This window comes from Phyllobates terribilis, unplaced genomic scaffold (assembly GCF_046119375.1).
Source record: "Phyllobates terribilis strain yellow unplaced genomic scaffold, ASM4611937v1 Scaffold_5__5_contigs__length_657084704, whole genome shotgun sequence".
Taxonomy (NCBI): domain Eukaryota; kingdom Metazoa; phylum Chordata; class Amphibia; order Anura; family Dendrobatidae; genus Phyllobates; species Phyllobates terribilis.
Window position 1 is genome coordinate 622,287,086 of NW_027362765.1, and position 22,723 is coordinate 622,309,808.

General features: G+C 50.9%; 1 protein-coding gene across 1 annotated transcript in view; it reads left to right on the forward strand.

Moving 5' to 3' along the window:
• The first annotated feature begins 1,551 nt into the window (after positions 1-1,551).
• Positions 1,552-22,723, forward strand: part of PAOX (polyamine oxidase) — a 131,421-nt gene continuing 110,249 nt past the window's right edge. The window contains exon 1 of the mRNA XM_073686119.1: positions 1,552-1,916. Within this exon, the coding sequence (XP_073542220.1) occupies positions 1,670-1,916 (247 nt within the window). The 5' untranslated portion in view covers positions 1,552-1,669. The remainder of the gene's footprint in view (positions 1,917-22,723) is intronic.

Here is a 22,723-nt window from a genome sequence, read left to right on the forward strand (position 1 = left end):
GGCTACTGACCTGGCCAATGGACCAGGAACCGACAAATCCATCCCCAAAATTCTGGTATTTACTGTCCAGAAATTATAACAGGGAAATAAAACAATATCAATTTTGTAGTGTCATAATAGTGCCTACCGACCCATGGACTAAGGCCAACATTTTACCTCTGCAGGACATGAACAGTGTCAAATATAAGTCAGCAATAATACAACAGCAGGATTGCTATTTTTCTAACCCCTAGAGATAATAACAGTTAGGTAATAGGTTGGATGGGAATAACGTGCTCGTAGTGCCAATGCTCATAAAAAATGTCACAATCTCACCCAGTTCACCTATGATGACCTGAAGTGAAATCCTCAGCAAGGAGACAGATGGTCCAAGACAGGCTAAAAAGGTGTATACCTGACCACCCCTGTCTGTCCAGTACCCAAATGTTACCTATAGATTGCACCCCAGACATAAAGCCAAAAAGCCCTTCCAACAAGTTTCTGCCTCAATACCGAGGCTTCATCAGGGGAGTGTACTTACCATTATAAGGGTATGTGCCCACGATGCAGATTTGAAGCAGAATTTTCTGGCAGAAAAAAACACAGTGCGGATTTTACATGTGTTTTTTAAGAATTTTTACAAGCGATTTTGAGCATCACTCAAATGCATTTGGAAAAGGGCTTGACAATATAAGTTGGTCACACAATATAAATCCATGCAACTGGCATGGATTTATATTGTGTGACCAAGTTATGAGGAGAGTTCTGCTTTCAAATGGTGCATCTATACCAAAAAAAAAAAGAATTAAAAAGTAAACAGAAAACAAAAACCTTATACTCACCTCTCCAGCGGCCCCCTCTTAGTGGCGATCCTCGGTGTACTGCCAGGACCTGCAGTGACGTCATTTATCAGCTGATGGTCACTCAACCACGAGAGGAGTAGCAGTCTCCTCTTCTCCTGACTCGGGTACCATCCGCGCATTGGATCGCGGCAAATCTGCATGTATAGATATATACATGCGGGATTGCTGCGGTTCAATGCAAATCTATGGGCGCGAAATCGGGCCCATATTGGTAGTGCTGTGGATTTTTCCACAATGATAACCCGCAGTGGAAATTTCCACAGCACATGCAGATTACCATTGGGGGACATGGCAGACAACTTAACAAGCGATTTTAATGCGTTTCCGCATCGGAAAAGCATTAAATCCGCATTGTGGGCATACAGCCTAAAGGACCTAAAAGTCCAGCATGTAGGGGGCAGATAACACCTCCAGGCAGGCACCGTCTGACAAATGGCGGTCCATGTATGACACTGGCACTACCAGCACTTTATGACCATTATTGATTGGCGCGGGGTTAGGTTTTATACTCTTTTGCCTTATTTTTATCTGTTTTCGGAAGGAGCACTAGTGCATTCTCCAGTGGACAATTATAATCGGTTGGATGGGCCCCTGCTACATACAGCCACAAACATATAATCCTCTTCTGGCTGGAGTAATGCGGCTACTATGGGTCCGATCCTGAAGGGGTTGAGATCTTGGCTTCTGGAGACACTTAGGACTTGGAAGCTTCTCAGCCTGGGCGGCCGCAGAGAGTGAACTCCGTCCAGAAGCCGCCGGCGCCCGCACACGTCTGCACAGCGCACTTTGGTCGCCCTTTCCTAGGAGGAAGAAGCCGGGTAGTAAACATGCAGTGCAGCGCCAGGCTCCTCCCACTTGTCCTCCTGCCACTCGCTGTACTCTGTGGCTCCCCGGGCCCGCGCCACTCTATGGAATCAGAAGCCATGGCTCCTCGGGATCCGGTTGTGCTGATTATCGGAGCCGGGATCTCCGGCATCGCGACTGCAGAGAAGCTGCACAGACATGGCTTCCAAAAGATAAAGGTGCTGGAGGCTACCGGAAGAACCGGAGGCCGGATCCGCACCGAGAGCTTCGGTAATTCTTTGCAGTCTTGCCATTTCGTGTTCTGACATGTTTGGGCCTGGATGATGGCTGCGTCGTCTCCAAACGTGAATATAGGGAGCTGACATGGGGCGCGTGTCATACATATGCGTGACACAAGGTGGCGCTGTTTGTACGCTAACTGGGAGGAGGTTTCTTCTAGACTCCAGTGAGACCTCTGGTGGTTGTCTGCAGTGGATGCATGGCTTAGTTATATTCCCTAATGTCGCAGGATCGTCCAAATATGATGAAACACCTACCACTGTGGTCAAAATATTATGTGAGTAAATCCAGCTGCAAGTAAACATACCGACAGTTTAAGGCTGTGCTCTTACAGGCTCCTTACTCTCAGATCTGGCTAGAAATAGCTGTCTAAATTTTGCTGCCAGGTAAAATGCCAGAAACTATGATTGGAACCTAATGGGAGCCCCTTATAGTCAAATAGCTATTGGTGGCGAGCATTTTTATTGGTATACACTCCCACATCCTAGCATATGCAACCCAATCCTGGTCCCCCATCCTGGTATATGCTCCCCCATCCTGGTATATGCTCCCCTATCCTGGTACCTGGTCCCCCATCCTGGTATATGCTCCCCTGTCCTGGTACCTGGTCCCCCATCCTGGTATATGCTCCCCAAACTTGGTCTCCCATCCTGGTATATTCTCCCTAATCCTGGTCCCCCATCCTGGTATATGCTCCCCTATCCTGGTACCTGGTCCCCCATCCTGGTATATGCTCCCTAATCCTAGTATATGCTCCCCAAACCTGGTCCCCCATCCTGGTATATGCTCCCCTATCCTGGTACCTGGTCCCCCATCCTGGTATATGCTCCCCAAACTTGGTCTCCCATCCTGGTATATGCTCCCTAATCCTGGTCCCCCATCATGGTGTAAGCTCCCCAAACCTGGTCCCCCATCCTCGTATATGCTCCCCTATCCTGGTACCTGGTCCCCCATCCTGGTATATGCTCCCCAAACTTGGTCTCCCATCCTGGTATATGCTCCCTAATCCTGGTCCCCCATCCTGGTATATGCTCCCCTATCCTGGTACCTGGTCCCCCATCCTGGTATATGCTCCCTAATCCTAGTATATGCTACCCAAACCTGGTCCCCCATCCTGGTATATGCTCCCTAATCCTAGTATATGCTCCCAAAACCTGGTCCCCCTGTCACGGGTGTGTTGCCACGAAGATCGTCACGAGTACACAGCCTGACTTCTCGCAGCTGACTTGTTGGTGCTTTGTGTTTCTCGGCAGTGAGGGAGTTAATTCTCTCTCTCTCTCTGGGCTAGATGAGGTCCAGCCTCGCCCAGCTGCAATCAATACTTCTGTAGTGAGACTCCTTCATATACCTGCTGGTCTGTTTGGGAGGTGTCGGTGAAAGCATTTCATTCAGACTGACAGAGCGGATCGTGGTGTTTGGAGTTGCTGAGATAAGTGTATTTGGAAGTGTTTTTTCCCTTTCCTCGCTTTATCATTTATCTCCTTTCCCGTTGGTTTTCCCTCTGTTGTAGTTGAGAAGTTGTTTGTATGCAAGGTGGTTTTGGTTTTTCCCTTGTACTGTCTCGTTCGTCTAAATACTGTGTTTGGGCATATTATTTCTTGTTCCCTTTGGTTGTGATCGGGGTCCTTCTCCGGACTAGATTACTGAGGTGCAGGGATCTTCAGGAGGTAGGGGTTACGCTGGCGGCCTGGACCTCTGTACCTTTAACAGTACCTCCAGGTTGAGGGATTAGTCAGGGCCCCAGCTTAGGGTCAGCTTAGGCCCCCTACCTCCAGTATACAGAGACAGCGTGACATTTTCACCGACCCACTTAGTTTTTCTCCAGCTACTATGGATCCAGTAGCCGGTCTAGCTCGGCAATTGCAGAGTTTGTCCATGGAGCTGGCGGACGTTAGGTCCAAGGTTTGGCATCCTCAGGAGCAAGCCGGACCAGAACCTAAAGTAGCTCTCCCTGATAGGTTCACTGGGGGGCGGGACAAGTTTTTTGTTTTCCGGGAGGCATGTAAATTGTACTTTCGGCTGCGGCCTCGGTCATCGGGGAGTGAAGAACAAAGGGTGGGAATTGTCATCTCGCTCCTACAAGGGGACCCACAATCTTGGGCGTTCTCGGTTCCCCGGCTCTCCAGTCAGTGGATAGGTTTTTCGCTGCCCTGGGACTCGTATATGATGACCCAGATCGGATCTCCCTTGCTGAGTCTAAGTTACGTAGGATCCAGCAGGGAGATCGTCCGGCGGAGGAATTCTGTTCGGAGTTCCGTAGGTGGGCCACGGACACCCAGTGGAATGACCCGGCTCTTAGGAGCCAGTTTTGTCATGGTTTATCCGACAAATTACAGGATGTGTTGGCACAGTATGACTCTCCCGTGTCTCTGGAAGCCGCTATGGCCCTCGCTATTCGCGTGGACAGACGGCTTCGGGAGAGGTGCGGGATAACTCTACCCCCTGTGATGACTCCACCTCCTACAAGGTCCCCTCATATGGTGGTTCCCCTGGTCAGTCCAGAGGAGCCTATGCAATTAGGAGGGACATCATTTCGGGGGAGGGGACCGGTGGTGCGCCATAAGGCAGGAAGGTGTTTCTTCTGCGGGAGAAAGGGACATTTTATTGGGGGGTGTCCATCCCGTCCCTTGCAGAGTGAAGAGTCGTCGGAAAACTGTTGATCCCAGGTTGTGTGGTGGACGGCAATCTGGGAGTAGGTATTTCGTCCCTAGGTTCGTCTCAGTTTCTCGTACCGGCGGAGGTGGTGGTGGGTACGAGAACTGAGAGGATATCTGTTCTTCTGGATAGTGGGGCCGGGAATACGGACGACCAGATTCCTATCCTTCAGGAGGGGGAGGTGGTTTCGGCAGTATGCTCTGAGCTGGAGGAGGAGGTATTGGAGGCTCAGGGGGACGCCCCTGTTGGACCTCCAGGGAGATTGTTTGTTCCAGATCAGTTGCGACAAAAGGTGATCGAGGCACACCATAACTCAGTTTTTGCAGGACACCCGGGGAGTAAAGCAACTGTGGATCTCCTCTCGCGTCGGTTTTGGTGGCCTAATTTACATAAGGAGGTGGTAACTTTTGTCGCGTCCTGTGGGGTTTGTGCGCGCTCTAAGACCTCACATACCCGTCCGTCTGGGGCCCTCTTACCTTTGAAGATCCCGGAGCGTCCTTGGACTCATCTGTCTATGGACTTTATTACGGACCTCCCTCCGTCTTCGGGTAAAACGGTCATACTCGTTGTAGTGGACAGGTTCAGCAAGATGGCACATTTTATCGCTCTTCCGGCTCTCCCTAATGCTAAAACTCTTGCGCAGGTGTTCATTGGGGAGATTGTGAGGCTTCACGGGGTACCCTCCGAGGTGGTGTCTGATCGGGGGTCTCAGTTTGTGTCTAAGTTCTGGAAGGCGTTTTGTGCACGGCGGGGGATGCAGTTGTCATTCTCATCGGCTTTTCATCCTCAGACCAATGGTCAGACGGAACGTATGAACCAGAGCTTGGAGACATATCGCCGGTGTTTTGTGTCAGAGAACCAGGAGGACTGGGCTTCTTTCTTACCTCTGGCAGAGTTTGCTCTTAATAATAGGCGGAGCGAGTCCACTGGTAAGTCCCCGTTTTTTGGGGCATATGGTTTTCACCCCCAGTTTTGTACTTTCAGTGGGGGGGGCTCTTCGGGGGTTCCTGAGGAGGAACGATTTTCCTCATCACTCGCTTCAGTATGGAGAGGGGTGCTGAAGAATCTGAATACTATGGGGAACCGATACAAACGTATGGCTGATAGGAGGAGAGTGTCTGGTCCAGGCCTAAGTGTGAACGATCGGGTATGGTTGTCTACCAGGAATATAAAACTTAAGGTTCCCTCCTGGAAACTGGGTCCCAGGTTCATCGGGCCGTACAGAATCAGTTCTATTATTAATCCGGTGGCATTCCGTCTTGACCTCCCCCCTACGTTTAAAATTCACAACGTGTTTCACAGATCATTGCTTAAGAGGTATGTGGCGCTGGTGGTACCATCACTTTTACCTCCCCCTCCAGTGGTTGTCAATGGTAACTTGGAGTTCCAGGTATCGAGGGTCATTGATTCACGCTTTAATCGCCGGTCCCTTCAGTACCTGGTTCATTGGAAGGGGTATGGTCCTGAGGAGAGGATGTGGGTTCCTGCGTCGGATATTAACGCAGACCGATTAGTTCGGGCCTTCCACACGACTCACCCGGATAAACCTGGCCCTGAGGGTCCGGAGGCCCCTCGTAGAAGGGGGGGTACTGTCACGGGTGTGTTGCCACGAAGATCGTCACGAGTACACAGCCTGACTTCTCGCAGCTGACTTGTTGGTGCTTTGTGTTTCTCGGCAGTGAGGGAGTTAATTCTCTCTCTCTCTCTGGGCTAGATGAGGTCCAGCCTCGCCCAGCTGCAATCAATACTTCTGTAGTGAGACTCCTTCATATACCTGCTGGTCTGTTTGGGAGGTGTCGGTGAAAGCATTTCATTCAGACTGACAGAGCGGATCGTGGTGTTTGGAGTTGCTGAGATAAGTGTATTTGGAAGTGTTTTTTCCCTTTCCTCGCTTTATCATTTATCTCCTTTCCCGTTGGTTTTCCCTCTGTTGTAGTTGAGAAGTTGTTTGTATGCAAGGTGGTTTTGGTTTTTCCCTTGTACTGTCTCGTTCGTCTAAATACTGTGTTTGGGCATATTATTTCTTGTTCCCTTTGGTTGTGATCGGGGTCCTTCTCAGGACTAGATTACTGAGGTGCAGGGATCTTCAGGAGGTAGGGGTTACGCTGGCGGCCTGGACCTCTGTACCTTTAACAGTACCTCCAGGTTGAGGGATTAGTCAGGGCCCCAGCTTAGGGTCAGCTTAGGCCCCCTACCTCCAGTATACAGAGACAGCGTGACACCCCCATCCTGGTATATGCTCCCCTATCCTGGTACCTGGTCCCCCATCCTGGTATATGCTCCCCAAACCTGGTCTCCCATCCTGGTATATGCTCCCTTATCCTGGTCCCGCATCCTGGTGTATGCTCCCCAAACCTGGTCTCCCATCCTGGTATATGCTCCCTAATCCTGGTCTCCCATCCTAGTATATGCTCCCAAAACCTGGTCCCCCATCCTGGTATATGCTCCCCTGTCCTGGTACCTGGTCCCCCATCCTGGTATATGCTCCCCAAACTTGGTCTCCCATCCTGGTATATTCTCCCTAATCCTGGTCCCCCATCCTGGTATATGCTCCCCTATCCTGGTACCTGGTCCCCCATCCTGGTATATGCTCCCTAATCCTAGTATATGCTCCCCAAACCTGGTCCCCCATCCTGGTATATGCTCCCCTATCCTGGTATATGCTCCCCAAACTTGGTCTCCCATCCTGGTATATGCTCCCTAATCCTGGTCCCCCATCATGGTGTAAGCTCCCCAAACCTGGTCCCCCATCCTCGTATATGCTCCCCTATCCTGGTACCTGGTCCCCCATCCTGGTATATGCTCCCCAAACTTGGTCTCCCATCCTGGTATATGCTCCCTAATCCTGGTCCCCCATCCTGGTATATGCTCCCCTATCCTGGTACCTGGTCCCCCATCCTGGTATATGCTCCCTAATCCTAGTATATGCTACCCAAACCTGGTCCCCCATCCTGGTATATGCTCCCTAATCCTAGTATATGCTCCCAAAACCTGGTCCCCCATCCTGGTATATGCTCCCCTATCCTGGTACCTGGTCTCCCATCCTGGTATATGCTCCCCAAACCTGGTCTCCCATCCTGGTATATGCTCCCTAATCCTGGTCCCGCATCATGGTGTATGCTCCCCAAACCTGGTCTCCCATCCTGGTATATGCTCCCCAAACCTGGTCCCCCATCCTGGTATATGCTCCCTAATCCTAGTATATGCTCCCCAAACCTGGTCCCCCATCCTGGTATATGCTCCCCTATCCTGGTACCTGGTCCCCCATCCTGGTATATGCTCCCCAAACCTGGTCTCCCATCCTGGTATATGCTCCCCAAACCTGGTCCCCCATCCTGGTATATGCTCCCTAATCCTAGTATATGCTCCCCAAACCTGGTCCCCCATCCTGGTATATGCTCCCCTATCCTGGTACCTGGTCCCCCATCCTGGTATATGCTCCCCAAACCTGGTCTCCCATCCTGGTATATGCTCCCTAATCCTGATCCCCCATCATGGTGTATGCTCCCCAAACTTGGTCTCCCATCCTGGTATATGCTCCCTAATCCTGGTCCCCCATCATGGTGTATGCTCCCCAAACTTGGGTCTCCCATCCTGGTGTATGCTCCCTAATCCTGGTCCCCCATCCTGGTGTATGCTCCCTTATCCTGGTCCCCCATCCTAGTATATGCTCCCCTATCCTGGTACCTGGTCCCCCATCCTGGTATATGCTCCCCAAACCTGGTCCCCCATCCTGGTATATGCTCCCTAATCCTGGTCCCCCATCCTGGTATATGCTCCCCAAACCTGGTCTCCCATCCTGGTATATGCTCCCTAATCCTGGTCCCCATACTGGTGTATGTTCCCTAATCCTGGAATTTGGTCCCTCATCCTGGACTCCCATTCTGGTATATGCTCCTCCATCCTAGTATAGGCTCCCTCATCCTGGTCTCCCATCCTAGTATATGCTCCCCAATCCTGGTCTCCCATCCTGGTATATGCTTCCCAATCCTGGTCTCCAATCCTGGTATATGCTCCCCAATCCTAGTCTCCTATCCTGGTATATGCTCCCCAATCCTGGTCTCCCATCCTGGTATATGCTCCCCAATCCTGGTCTCCCATCCTGGTATATGCTCCCCAATCCTGGTCTCCCATCCTGGTATATGCTCCCCAATCCTGGTCTCCTATCCTGGTATATGCTCCCCAATCCTGGTCTCCCTCCTGGTATATGCTCCCCAATCCTGGTCTCCCATCCTGGTATATGCTCCCCAATCCTGGTCTCCCATCCTGGTATATGCTCCCCAATCCTGGTCTCCCATCCTGGTATATGCTCCCCAATCCTGGTCTCCCATCCTGGTATATGCTCCCCAATCCTGGACTCCCATCCTGATGTATGCTCCCTAATCCTGGTCTCCCATCCTGGTATATACTCCCCAATCCTGGTCTCCCATCCTGGTATATGCTCCCCAATCCTGGTCTCCCTCCTGGTATATGCTCCCCAATCCTGGTCTCCCATCCTGGTATATGCTCCCCAATCCTGGTCTCCCATCCTGGTATATGCTCCCCAATCCTGGTCTCCCATCCTGGTATATGCTCCCCAATCCTGGTCTCCCATCCTGGTATATGCTCCCCAATCCTGGTCTCCCATCCTGGTATATGCTCCCCAATCCTGGACTCCCATCCTGATGTATGCTCCCTAATCCTGGTCCCCCATCCTGGTATATACTCCCCAATCCTGGTCTCCCATCCTGGTATATGCTCCCCAATCCTGGACTCCCATCCTGATGTATGCTCCCTAATCCTGGTCCCCCATCCTGGTATATACTCCCCCATCCTGGTATATGCTCCCTAATCCTGGTCCCCCATCCTGGTATATGCTCACCCATCCTGGTCTCCCATCCTTGTATATGCTCCCCCATCCTGGTATATGCTCCTCTGTGCTGGTTCCCCATCCTGGTATATGCTCCTCCATGCTTGTCCCTTATTCTGGCATATCCTCCCCCATCCTGGTCTCCCATCTTGGTATATGCTCCTCCATGCTTGTCCCCCATCCTGGTATATGCTCAGAAGCCACTGTGTGATTGCACCCAGGGATGTTTTACTCTGAGTTTCAGAAAAAAACATTGTTTGAAAAGCTGAATGAGGGATATAAGGAGAGACATCATGGATGCAGGAGTGCAGGTCCACAGACGGACGACAGCCGTTTTGCGTGCTAAGCACGCTTCTACGGGTCCAGGTATGTTACGCTTCAACGGGTCCTGGTACCATGTGGACCCGCACTCCTGCTCCCCCCGCATCCATGTTTTTATCTTTGTTTAAATAAAGTAGATTTTACCTCTAAAAAGAAGCCGCCATACATCTCCATCAGTAGAAAAATAAAAAATTTATAGCTCTCAGAATAAAGCGATACAAAAAAATATTTTTTTGTATAAAATAGTTTTTATTGTGTAAAAGCGCTAAAACATAAAAAAAAAATATAAATGTAGTATCGCTGTAAACATACTGACCCGAAGAATTACGCTGCCTTATCAATTTTACCACACGCGGAACGGCATAAAAAAACAAACAAAAAAAACAAACAAAACAATTGAATTGTTTCCTCCCAAAAATCAGAATAGAAAGCGATTAAAAAATGTCACGTGCCTGAAAATGGTACCAATAAAAATGTCAACTCGTCCCGCAAAAAACAAACCCTTAAATGACTCTGTCGGTCGAAATATGGAAAAATTATTGCAAAAACTAGTCTTTGCAAAAAAAGCGTCTTTTAGTGTATGACAGCTGCCAAACATAAAAACCCGATATGAATCTGGTATCTCTGTATATAGGGTGCCTCCCTACTTACTAGTACAGAATTATACTGTAACGGGTCTGGGAGGCGGAACCTCTGAGCTACTATACAAGGGGGCGGTCCTTGTAAGGGAGCGGGTGGCGACCAGGGAAGACGGGCAGGCAGTCACAGCAGGTGACCGGGACAGTCTCTGAGTGAACGGGCTGGAGGTCACGGCAAGCGACCGGGGCAGTCTCTGGATGAACGGGCAGGAGGTCACGGCAAGTGACCGGGGCAGTCTCTGGATGAACGGGCAGGAGGTCACGGCAAGTGAACGGGCAGGAGGTCACGGCAAGTGACCGGGGCAGTCTCTGGGTAAAGGGTAGGTACGACCTGTGATGGCAGAGCCTTCAGGTAGGCTAGCAGGCAGATGGTAGATGTGTGCTCCCAGGTGAGCAAGCGAGAGTCTCTGGAATGGCAGGTGGTCACAGCACGTGACGGCGGAGCCTCCAGGTAGGCTAGCAGGCAGGTAACAGGTGTGCGCTCCCAGGTGAGCGGGCAGGAGTCTCTGGAATGGCAGGTGGTCACAGCACGTGACGGCGGAGCCTCCAGGTAGGCTAGCAGGCAGGTAGCAGGTGTGCGCTCCCAGGTGAGCGAGCGAGAGTCTCTGGAATGGCAGGTGGTCACAGCACGTGACGGCGGAGCCTCCAGGTAGGCTAGCAGGCAGGTAGCAGATGTGCGCTCCCAGGTGAGCGGGCAAGCTGGTCCATAGACAGACTGACAGGAGTAGGAAGGCAGACCGTCGGACCTCAGGCTAGCAAGCAGGTAGGAGGAATGTCAGGCAGGAAACAGACAGCAAACTGGCAGGATTCTGGCAGGTAACTGGCAACGGGACCTGAGGGCTGAAGCAGAGTAGTGAACAGTGCAACAACATTGCTCGGGCACCTCCATTTTGGAGGAGGTGCCTTATATATGGTGAAGTCCTCCAGCCATTGGCCGGGGACTCCTTAGGACGGCGCGCGCGGCCCCTGTAAGAGGGAGGGAGCGCGCGCGCGCCCTAAGCACAGTGGCCGGGAAGGAGCGCGCGCTGCCAGCAGAGCGGGAGGAGGACGCCGGGCTCGGAGCAGAGGGGTGAGGGGAACAGCGTCCCTGCCTAGCAGAGGGCAGGGACGCCGGCGCTACAGTACCCCCCCCTTTAGGCCCCCCCTTTTTTAGGCCAGAGAGAAATTTAGCTAGGATGAGAGGGGCATGGATGTTCTCCCGGGGCTCCCACGTTCTCTCTTCAGGACCAAACCCCTTCCAATCTACTAGAAAAAAGATCTTCCCTCTTACCCTTTTGGTGGCCAGAATGTTCTCTACCTCAAATTCGTTTTCAATGGAAACCGGAGCAGGAGGCGTACCTGTAGACTTGGAAAAAGAGTTAAGTACCACAGGTTTGAGGAGAGATACATGGAAGGAGTTAGGGATCCGCAAGTTGGCCGGGAGTTTCAATTTATAGGCCACCGGGTTGATCTGACTGATGACCTCCAGAGGACCGATGAACCGAGGCCCTAACTTATAGGAAGGAATCTTGAGCCGGACATACTTGGACGAGAGCCAGACCTTATCCCCTGGACGGAATTGAGGAGGATCCAGACGTTTTTTGTCAGTATGTCTTTTCATACGCTCGGAAGACAGAAGGAGTGCTGACCGGGTACTCTCCCATATGGAGGAAAATTTGTTAACAAGAGATTCCGCAGTCGGATTGTCCACCGAGGTGGAGACGGGAAATGGGATCCGAGGATGCTGACCGAAGACAACAAAAAACGGGGATTTGGAGGAAGATTCGCTCTCGTGGTTGTTGTAAGAAAATTCGGCCCATGGCAGGAGATCCACCCAGTCTGAATGGTGGGCATTAACTAAGTGCCGGAGGTAACTGGTCAGGTTCTGATTGATCCGCTCCACTTGACCATTAGACTGTGGGTGGTAAGCGGAGGAGAAGTCCACGGTGACGTCCAGCAGTTTACAAGTGGCTCTCCAGAAGCGTGAGGTGAACTGTACCCCACGATCTGACACGATGTGGAGGGGCAGGCCATGAAGACGGAAGATGTGGCGGATAAAGTCTTTAGCCAGCTCGGGTGCAGACGGGAGGCCTGGCAGGGGAACGAAATGAGCCATCTTGGAAAAGCGGTCAGCGACCACCCAAATGACCGTACAACCGGCAGAGACGGGGAGATCAGTTATAAAGTCCATTGCTATATGCTGCCAGGGGGCAGCAGGTACTGGGAGCGGAAGGAGGCGACCGGCTGGCAGATGTCTCGGAACCTTGTTGCGGGCGCAGGACACACAGGCAGAAACAAAGTCAATTACGTCCTTGTGCAGGGTAGGCCACCAGTAGTGCTGGGTAATAAGCTGGAGGGTCTTTCTGACCGGCGTGGCCAGCTAGTTTAGACGAGTGACCCCAGTGTAGGATCTTCTCCCGATCAGGTACTGATACGAACGTCTTACCGGGAGGGAGACTATTTAGACTCACGGGAGCCACCTGCATTACTCTGGCGGGATCGATGATGTGTTTCGGTTCTTCCTCGAGATCAGACACCAGAAAGGATCGGGACAAGGCGTACGCCTTGATGTTTTTGTCAGCCGGGCGAAAATGAAGAATAAAATCAAAGCAAGCAAAAAACAAGGACCACCAAGCTTGGCGCGGGTTAAGTCTCTGGGCATGCTGGAGGTAAGCCAAGTTCTTGTGGTCAGTGTAAATTATTACCGGGTGAAGAGCCCCTTCGAGCAGGTAACGCCATTCCTCCAATGCCAGCTTGATGGCCAATAACTCTTGATCTCCTATGGAATAGTTGCGCTCAGAAGAGGAGAAGAGTTTGGAGAAGAAGCCACAAGTTACCATTCTCCCGGAAGATGATTTTTGGGTAAGTACCGCTCCGGCTCCAGAGGAGGAGGCGTCAACCTCCAGGAAGAACTGCTTGTTGCCATCTGGGCGATGCAGCACCGGGGCTCAAGAGAAGGCCTGTTTTAAGGAAAGAAAGGCCTCCTCTGCTTCGGGCGGCCACTCTCTGGGATTAGTGCCCTTACGGGTGAGCGCGGAAATTGGGGCAGTCCGGGAAGAGAAGTGCGGTATGAAGAGGCGGTAGTAGTTGGCGAAGCCCAGGAACCGCTGAATGGCCTTCAACCCCTCCGGTCGGGGCCATTTCTCGATGGCAGACAGTTTCTCTGGATCCATTCGTAGGCCGGTCTGAGAAATAATGTAGCCCAAAAACGGAAGCGAGGTCTGCTCAAAGAGGCACTTCTCATATTTAGCGAAGAGGTGATTCTGCCTGAGCCTGAGCAGGACCTGACGAACGTCTCTCCGGTGAGTCTGGAGATCCGGAGAGAAGACCAAGATGTCGTCCAGGTACACCACTACGCAGGAGTAGAGAAGGTCCCGGAAGATGTCATTGACCAACTCTTGAAAGACGGCAGGAGCGTTACAGAGACCAAAGGGCATTACCAGATATTCATAGTGGCCGTCCCGGGTGTTGAATGCAGTCTTCCATTCATCCCCTTGACGGATACGGACCAGGTTGTACGCCCCACGGAGGTCCAGTTTGGTGAAGATTCTAGCCCCCCTCAGACGATCAAATAATTCTGGAATGAGCGGAAGGGGGTACTTATTCTTCACCGTGATCTGGTTAAGGCCTCTATAGTCTATACAGGGACGGAGAGAGCCGTCCTTCTTTTTTACGAAGAAGAAGCCTGCTCCCGCCGGGGAGGTAGATTTCCGGATGAATCCCCTGGCCAAATTCTCCTCAATATATTCGGACATCGACCGGGTCTCAGCAGCGGACAATGGGTAAATACGCCCACGGGGAGGCGTAGTACCGGGTAACAGGTCGATAGGACAGTCGTATGGTCTATGAGGGGGTAATGTCTCTGCCTCCTTTTTATTAAAGACATCAGCAAATGACCAATAGGGAATCGGAAGTCCAGGTAGATTAGTTGGGGTAGGAGAAGGACGGGCGGGATGAACAGAAACCAAACAAGTCTTATGACAGTCCTGTCCCCAGCGAAGGACTTCTCCGGTCTGCCAGTCAAGCACGGGTGCAGGTCTCTGGAGCCAAGGTAGACCTAGTAAGAGGGCGTGAGAGAGTCCAGGCAGAACATGAAAAGAGATGCTCTCAGAATGCAGCATTCCCACCTGCAGAGTTATGGATTCGGTGATGAGTTGGATGGGACGTGGTAAGAGGCCCCCATCCACAGCAGCGACAGATAATGGTATAGCCAGAGGTTTGGTGGGAATGCGGTATTTTTCTACCAGGGCCTGTGAAATAAGATTCCCGGCTGCTCCAGAGTCAAGTTGGGCTAGTTCGAAATAACGATTCTCCCCGCAGATAATTGAGACTGGCAGCAGCAGAGATGGAGAGGATTTATTCTTGTCTAGGTCGACCTCTCTGAGCGAACCTAGACATAGGCGTTTCCCGACCTCTCCGGGCAGGTACGGATCTGGTGCTCCTTACTGCCACAGTAGAAGCAGCTCCCCTCGGCACGGCGTAAGTCCTGACTGGTTTTGACCATCTTGGTCTGGTCGACCTGCATAGGCTCAGGAGAGTGTACCTGGGGAGAAACGGAGGGAGTGACGGGTTTCTGAAAAGTAGGAGCTAGACGTGGAAACCTCCTCTCACGGGTGACTTCTTTGGCACGCTCCTGGAACCGTAGGTCAATCCGGGTGGCAAGAGTTATTAGGTCATCGAGAGTGGTAGGAATATCTCGACCGGCGAGTTCATCCTTAATACGGCCAGACAGACCCTCCCAGAAGACAGATACCAGAGCGTCGTTATCCCAGGCCAGCTCCGAGGCGAGGGTACGGAACCGTATGGCATATTGGCCCACGGTGAGACTTCCCTGACGGAGGCGTAGCAGAGATGATGCGGATGAGGTCTTCCGTCCAGGTTCGTCGAAGACTTTCCGGAAAGCCGTGAGAAAGGCAGGCAAGTCGGACACCAGGGGGTCTCCTCTCTCCCATAGAGGATTTAGCCAGGCCAGGGCCTCCCCGGTGAGATGGGACATGATGAAAGCAATTTTGGCCCGGTCGGAGTTAAACTGGTGGGACAGGAGTTCAAAGTGCAGGGTGCACTGATTTATAAAGCCCCGAGCCTGAGCGGAGTCGCCTCCGAAGCGAGGAGGTGCAGAAAGCCGGGGTCCGGGGTAGGATACCATAGTATTGGTGGGCAGCGGAGCTGCCGGATTGCGAGTCATGGCACAGGCGGTGGTTGCTGGTGGAGCAGTCAGTGTCCAGGCGAGAATTGACATTCCGCAGGTGACCCAGGATGGACTCCTGTTGGGACCTCTGACGGGACAGTTCATGACACAGGTCCGAGAGTGAGGGAGCTTGGGTGCCACCGGGTTCCATGGCCCGAGCAAACTGTAACGGGTCTGGGAGGCGGAACCTCTGAGCTACTATACAAGGGGGCGGTCCTTGTAAGGGAGCGGGTGGCGACCAGGGAAGACGGGCAGGCAGTCACAGCAGGTGACTGGGACAGTCTCTGAGTGAACGGGCTGGAGGTCACGGCAAGCGACCGGGGCAGTCTCTGGATGAACGGGCAGGAGGTCACGGCAAGTGACCGGGGCAGTCTCTGGATGAACGGGCAGGAGGTCACGGCAAGTGACCGGGGCAGTCTCTGGGTAAAGGGTAGGTACGACCTGTGATGGCAGAGCCTTCAGGTAGGCTAGCAGGCAGGTGGTAGATGTGTGCTCCCAGGTGAGCAAGCGAGAGTCTCTGGAATGGCAGGTGGTCACAGCACGTGACGGCGGAGCCTCCAGGTAGGCTAGCAGGCAGGTAACAGGTGTGCGCTCCCAGGTGAGCGGGCAGGAGTCTCTGGAATGGCAGGTGGTCACAGCACGTGACGGCGGAGCCTCCAGGTAGGCTAGCAGGCAGGTAGCAGGTGTGCGCTCCCAGGTGAGCGAGCGAGAGTCTCTGGAATGGCAGGTGGTCACAGCACGTGACGGCGGAGCCTCCAGGTAGGCTAGCAGGCAGGTAGCAGATGTGCGCTCCCAGGTGAGCGGGCAAGCTGGTCCATAGACAGACTGACAGGAGTAGGAAGGCAGACCGTCGGACCTCAGGCTAGCAAGCAGGTAGGAGGAATGTCAGGCAGGAAACAGACAGCAAACTGGCAGGATTCTGGCAGGTAACTGGCAACGGGACCTGAGGGCTGAAGCAGAGTAGTGAACAGTGCAACAACATTGCTCGGGCACCTCCATTTTGGAGGAGGTGCCTTATATATGGTGAAGTCCTCCGGCCATTGGCCGGGGACTCCTTAGGACGGCGCGCGCGGCCCCTTTAAGAGGGAGGGAGCGCGCGCGCGCGCCCTAAGCACAGTGGCCGGGAAGGAGCGCGCGCTGCCAGCAGAGCGGGAGGAGGACGCCGGGCTCGGAGCAGAGGGGTGAGGGGAACAGCGTCCCTGCCTAGCAGAGGGCAGGGACGCCGGCGCTACATATACCAAGTTTAAGAGCAAGTGCTGTTTGAAACGCATATGGTATTCAGCATTGTATCCCATGTTTCCCTAATTTCAGATATGGATTTTTTATTGTTCACACTATGAAGATGGATTTTTTTAATATATATAAAATAAAAGTTTTTGAATTTTTAAATTTTGGACGTTTGAGCTGGATCTATTTCTCCTGTATTGCTGTAATTGCACCAACCCGAAGAATGAAGTTGTCTAATCACTTATATCGCGCGAGGAACGGCGTAAAAATTAAACTCCATGTTTAGGTTTGTGCTAGGGTTGGGATCATGCTAGGGTTAGGGTTGGGATTTTTTCAAAAGTAAAGAAAAAAAGTGATGACGATATGGCGACTAGTGTTGAGCGCAAGTGCTTGCTACTTGAGTTTGCATCGCGTGCTCGAGTGACATGTCGAGTCTCCGCCCCATATGTTTTGCGGTTGTTATGCAGCCAAAAAAACCTCGTGGGATTGCCTGCCATGTTGCACAAGCAATCCCCGCATGTTTTTTTTTGGGTGTTTAACATCTGTAAAACATGCAGGGCGTGGACTTGAGCATGTTACTCGAGCATCCGTGATACTCTGTGCATACCCGAGCACCCGATGCAAACTCAAGTAGCAAGCACTAATGAAAACTTATTCAATGTGATGACCTAATGTTACCAAATTCTGTGTCGTATCTCTGGGTTCAAAATGTTTACTATACCCCTTGATAAAATCCTTGAGGGGTGTAGGTTTTCAAAATGGGGTGGTGGGTTTCCACTGTTTAGGAGAATCAGGGGCTCTCCAAACGCGACATGGCTCCCGATTCCAGCCATTTTTGCATTCAAAAAGTCATACAGTGCTCCTTCCCTTCTGAACCCTGCCGTGCATCCAAACAGTGTATTTTCCCCACATATGGGGTATCGGCATACTCGGGAGAAATTTCACAACAGTTTTTGGGGTCCATTTTTTCTTCTTAACTTTGTGAAAATAAAAAAAAAATTGGGGTGAAAGATCATTTTTGTGGAAAATGTTTGATTTTTTTTTTATTTTCACAGCTCTACGTTATAAACTTCCGTGAATCACCTGGCGGTTCAGGGTGCTCACCACACATCTCTGGAAGTTCATTGAGGGGTCTAGTTTCCAAAATGGGGTAGGTTGTGGGCAGTTTCTACTGTTTAGGCACATCAGGGTCTCTCCAAATGCGACATGGCGTCCGCTAATTATTCAATCAAATTTTACATTCAAAAAGTCAAATGGAGCTCCTTCCCTTCTGAACCCTGCTGTGTACCCAAATAGTGGTTTTCTTCCACATATGGGGTACCAATTTACTCAGGAGAAATGGCACAACAAATTACATGGTGCAATTTCTCCTGTTACCCTTATGAAAATGCAAAATTTAAAAACATTTTTGTGGGAAAAACCCTGCCGTGTGCCCAAACATTGGTTTTCTCCCATATATGGGGTATCGGTGTGCTCAGGAGAAATTGCACAACAAATTTTGGGGTCTATTTTTTCCTGTTACCCTTGTGAAAATTAAAAAAATTGGATCTAAAGTAACATTTTGGTGAAAAAAAGTTAAATGTTCATTGTTTTCTTCCACATTCCAAAAATTCCTGTGAAGCACCTGAAGGGTTAATAAACTAATTGAATGTGGTTTTGAGCACAATGAGGGGTGCAGTTTTTAGAATGATGTCACTTTTGGATATTTTCTGTCATAAAGGCCCCTCAAAGTCCCTTCAAATATGATGTGGTCCCTAAAAAAATGTTTTTGTAAATTTTGTTGGAAAAATGAGAAATCGCTGGTCAACTTTTAACCCTTATAACTTCTTAAGAAAAAAAAATGTTTGTTCTAAAATTGTGCTGATGTAAAGTAGACATGTGGGAAATGGTATTTATTAACTATTTTGTGTGACATATCGCTCTGGTTTAAGGGCATGAAAATTTCTAAATTTTTGCCATATTTCCAATTTTTTCACAAATAAATGCAAGTCATATCAAATAAGTTTTGCCACTATCATGAATTACAATATGTAATCAAAAAACGGTTTCAGAATCAGTGGGATCCGTTGAAGCGTTCCAGAGTCATTACCTTATAAAGTGACAGTGGTCAGAACTGTAAGAATTGGCCTGTTGCAGTTCGGGCCTACTTTTCCTCTGATGGTTTTGGCTTACAAATACTGATGTAAAAAACTGACCAAATGCTCAACGCTTGCACGTTGCCTCACTCTTGGAGTGTGCATTGGACTCTGACCCATCTGCCTATTCCAACCTTATATAACCCTAGTGGTTTTTCATCTCCAAGTACCACAATGATTTTTAATCCACACAGCAGGGCCAAGGTGTGTATCAGTGCCATGTTGCATTCAAACCAAGTTCTTGCTTGAGCATTTTAGACACCATTTCATGTCTGCAGAAGCTCTGAGACATCAGAACTGTTAAAAAATGTCAAATATCCTGTTTTTACAACCAGACTGACAAGGTTTTCATCTAGGGGCAGAATGGGAATTTCACTTCGCATTATTATTTGGACAGGGTTGGCGAATTTAGCTGGTGAAATTTGGTTTATTGTTACTGAACAAAGTGGGTTACATTTATCAGAAAATAACATATTTTTTTAGTAGGCATCATAAAAATGCTGAAATGGTTGTTTGTGAAAATAACTATATAAAATGACGCATCCAATACTGAAGCCTGGTGTTGGTTTCACAATGACAGCTAGTTTCTTTTCTGATGCTATTTTTGTTTTGGAAAGTGGAATATGCTGTCCCTGCAGGATCCTTGAAGTCTCCCTTGTAGTTCTACAGGGCTGCCTCTTCCTGATATACCAGGACCTTTACACGATTTCTTGAAATTCAAACAATTTTCCCCCATGGCCAGTGTTAGAACCCTCCTATTTGTTTTTTCCATCTTGTGTTTTGCGGTCACGTGACCATCTGCCTTTATATTCCAGCTCCGCCCTTTTGGCTGTGCTGGACTTCAGTGTTTGACTGTTTCTCTAGCCAGGTACTTCTGTGCCTTTCTCTGTCAGTTCGTTTGGTCCTTCTGGGACCTCTAGTATTTTTTGTCTGTTTGTCTTTTTGTGTTCTGCAAAAACTTCTCTGTTTAGGAGGTGTCCCATTTTTGTCCCAGTCCTTAGTTCTTTTAGGGACCCCTCCCCTTATGCTATAGGTCTTCGTTCAGACTAGCCGAGGACTAAGGCGGGTCTGTTCGCTAGGAACAGCCAGCCCGCTACATCGTAGGGATTCAGCTTAGTTTAAGGCTATGTGCCCACGTTACATTTATGAAGCAGAAAATTTCTGCTGCATAAATGCAAGTCCTCTCCCGGAAAAACGCATGCGGAATTCCGCACGCGTTTATCGCGCATTTTTCGCGCGTTTATCACGCGTTTTCCACATGCGGAATTGCCTTGCGTTTTTTATGCATTGGACAAAGGCAATTCCGCTTGCGGAAACGCAAAATTAAATGACATGCTGCGGATTTTTGAACGCGGCATAAACGCTGCGGAAAAATCCGCAGCATGTGCATAGAAGTTGCGGAAACCCATTGGGGATCATGGGGTGCGGGTTACCAAGCGTTTTACAAGCGTTTCCGCTGCGGAAATTCCGCATCAAAAATGCTTGTAAAACGCTACGTGGGCACACAGCCTTACAGTAGGGACAGTTTTCCCTTATCTTTCCTTAGTACATGTTGCAGGTCATAACAGTCAGCACTTCTGTGAAGCACAGATGCATTTTATTTTGCCATCTATAGGACGTGCCCCGCCAGCTTCTTGACCCCTACTCTAGTCTGCCAAGTGGCGCTATAGGGTTTGAGAAGATGATCCTATAGATTAGGGGTGAGGAACCTTCTTCTGCCAAGGGCAATTTGGATATTTAAGCCATCCTGCAGGGGCCGTACAAATTGTACGCTAACTCCGTCCACATAGTAAGTCTTGACGCTGGCACTGGTGTCCGGATGTAATCTTTCATTGTACGTGCCTCAGCATTTAGTAGTGAACACTGCGTGCACACGCTCACAGAACAAGAAGACCTGAAAAGGTTGGTGGCCATCAAAACACAGCTGCCGGCCCAAGTCCGTAAATGGACCTCGGGCTTTAGGTTACCCACTCCTGCTATAGATCAACCCCTCCCATAACTTTATTGAGTTACCTCTAGCAGGGTTAGGGGTGCTGCTTTCGTAATGCAGGATAGTTGTAACATACCTGGCGGCGTCCTTGCATGGTGGTCCATCTCCCACTGTGCAAGAGAGCGCACTTGATCTCCTGTCCAGAATGTCTCTCTGGCTTCCCTCCATGCTGTCTGTTTGTGTCTGTTTCTGCTGCTTAAGGGCGGCGCCCGATCACTTCCTGCTTTTTGTACCTGCTGTGGGTCACGCCCCTTGTGCGTCCTCAGCCTATTGCTGTCTGACACTTGGTATATAGCTCAGCAGCTCCCTTCTATCCCTGCCTGAGCATAGTGTTTCCTTCAGTGTGTGCTTGCACTCTGAAGGTGCCAGGTCCCGTCTTTGTTTCCTTGTCTGCCTTTCCTGGAGGCTGTATTTCCAGGCCTGTCTGAACTTAGTCCTGTATGTCTCCTGCTTTGCGGTATCAGCTCCCGTGTCTGAACTGTGTCCTGTATGTCTCCTGCTTTGCGGTATCAGCTCCTGTGTCTGAACTGAGTCCTGTATGTCTCCTGCTTTGCGGTATTAGTTCCCGTGTCTGAACTGAGTCCTTTCTGTGTATCTTGTCTGTCCTGTCTGAACACGCTCCTAGCCTGTTCCTCCCGCCTTCTAGGGGCCGATTACCTAGACCCGCTCCTGTATCTTGTCTGAACACGCTCCTTGCCTGTTCGTCCCGCCTCTCTGGGGGCAGTATTCCCAGACCCGCTCCTGTATCCCGCTGCAGTGTCGGTCTCCTCCGTACACTCAGTTCCAGTCTGAACTCTCTCCTATCCTTTACCTGTTTTGCCTCTATGTCCGTTCCCTTCCTTTTTCTGCAGAGTCTGAACTCGTACCTAACTCCTGCCTGTTGTCTCTGTACTCCCGTTTGTGAGTTTGTGGTCCACTCGCTACTTCACTGCAAGTACCCTGTGGGTGTCTGGCTCTGTCTTTCCCTTCCTGTCTGTTCCGTGTGAACAGAGTCCTGTCCTGCCCTGCTTCTGCCCGCTGCTCCGGCAGTCCTGTCCTGCCCTGCTTCTGCCCGCTGCTCCGGCAGTCCTGTCCTGCCCTGCTTCTGCCCGCTGCTCCGGCAGTCCTGTCCTGCCCTGCTTCTGCCCGCTGCTCCGGCAGTCCTGTCCTGCCCTGCCTGTACCCCTCTGCCTGTAATGTTCCTGAGTCCCAGTGTGTACTGGGTCCTATCCCGCCTGTGTTCCTACCTGCTAGTGCCTCCCTGTCTGCACTCTAGCTGTGCTTGCCTGTACCCCCCTGCCTGCTTACCCGCCTGCCTGCATACCAGTCGTGCCTGCCTATACCCACCAGTCTGTGTGCCAGCCTACCAGTCTGTTCCTGTATTCCCCTGTGTGGGTCAACAGCCGTGTCCGGGGTCTGTCCTGGAGTAGCACCTGGTCCCTCTGCTCGGTTCCTCCTTGGTGCACTGGCGTCGTATGCCGTCGTGCGACCCTGGTCGGATCGGGTGAATACCTAGTTACGCCCCTCCAGGCATTCACTCTCCGGCACGGTCCAGTGGAATCACTACCAATCACACGCACACGCCGCTTAGCCCGGGCGTGTGCATAACAATAGTCAATATAAGGAAATCCCATCTGGACTTGACACACAATACATTGCTTCTACAAAGGGCTCTGCTGTCACCAACCCTTAATCATTTGCCTTAGTGGTGTTTTCAGGGGAAGTTTTTTTTTTAAATTATGCCACATGCCATTGTACGCTGTCCGTCAAGGCCTCACATTCCTCAACCATGAATCTGCAAAAACACTGGTGTACGCCCTCATCATCTCTCGTCTCG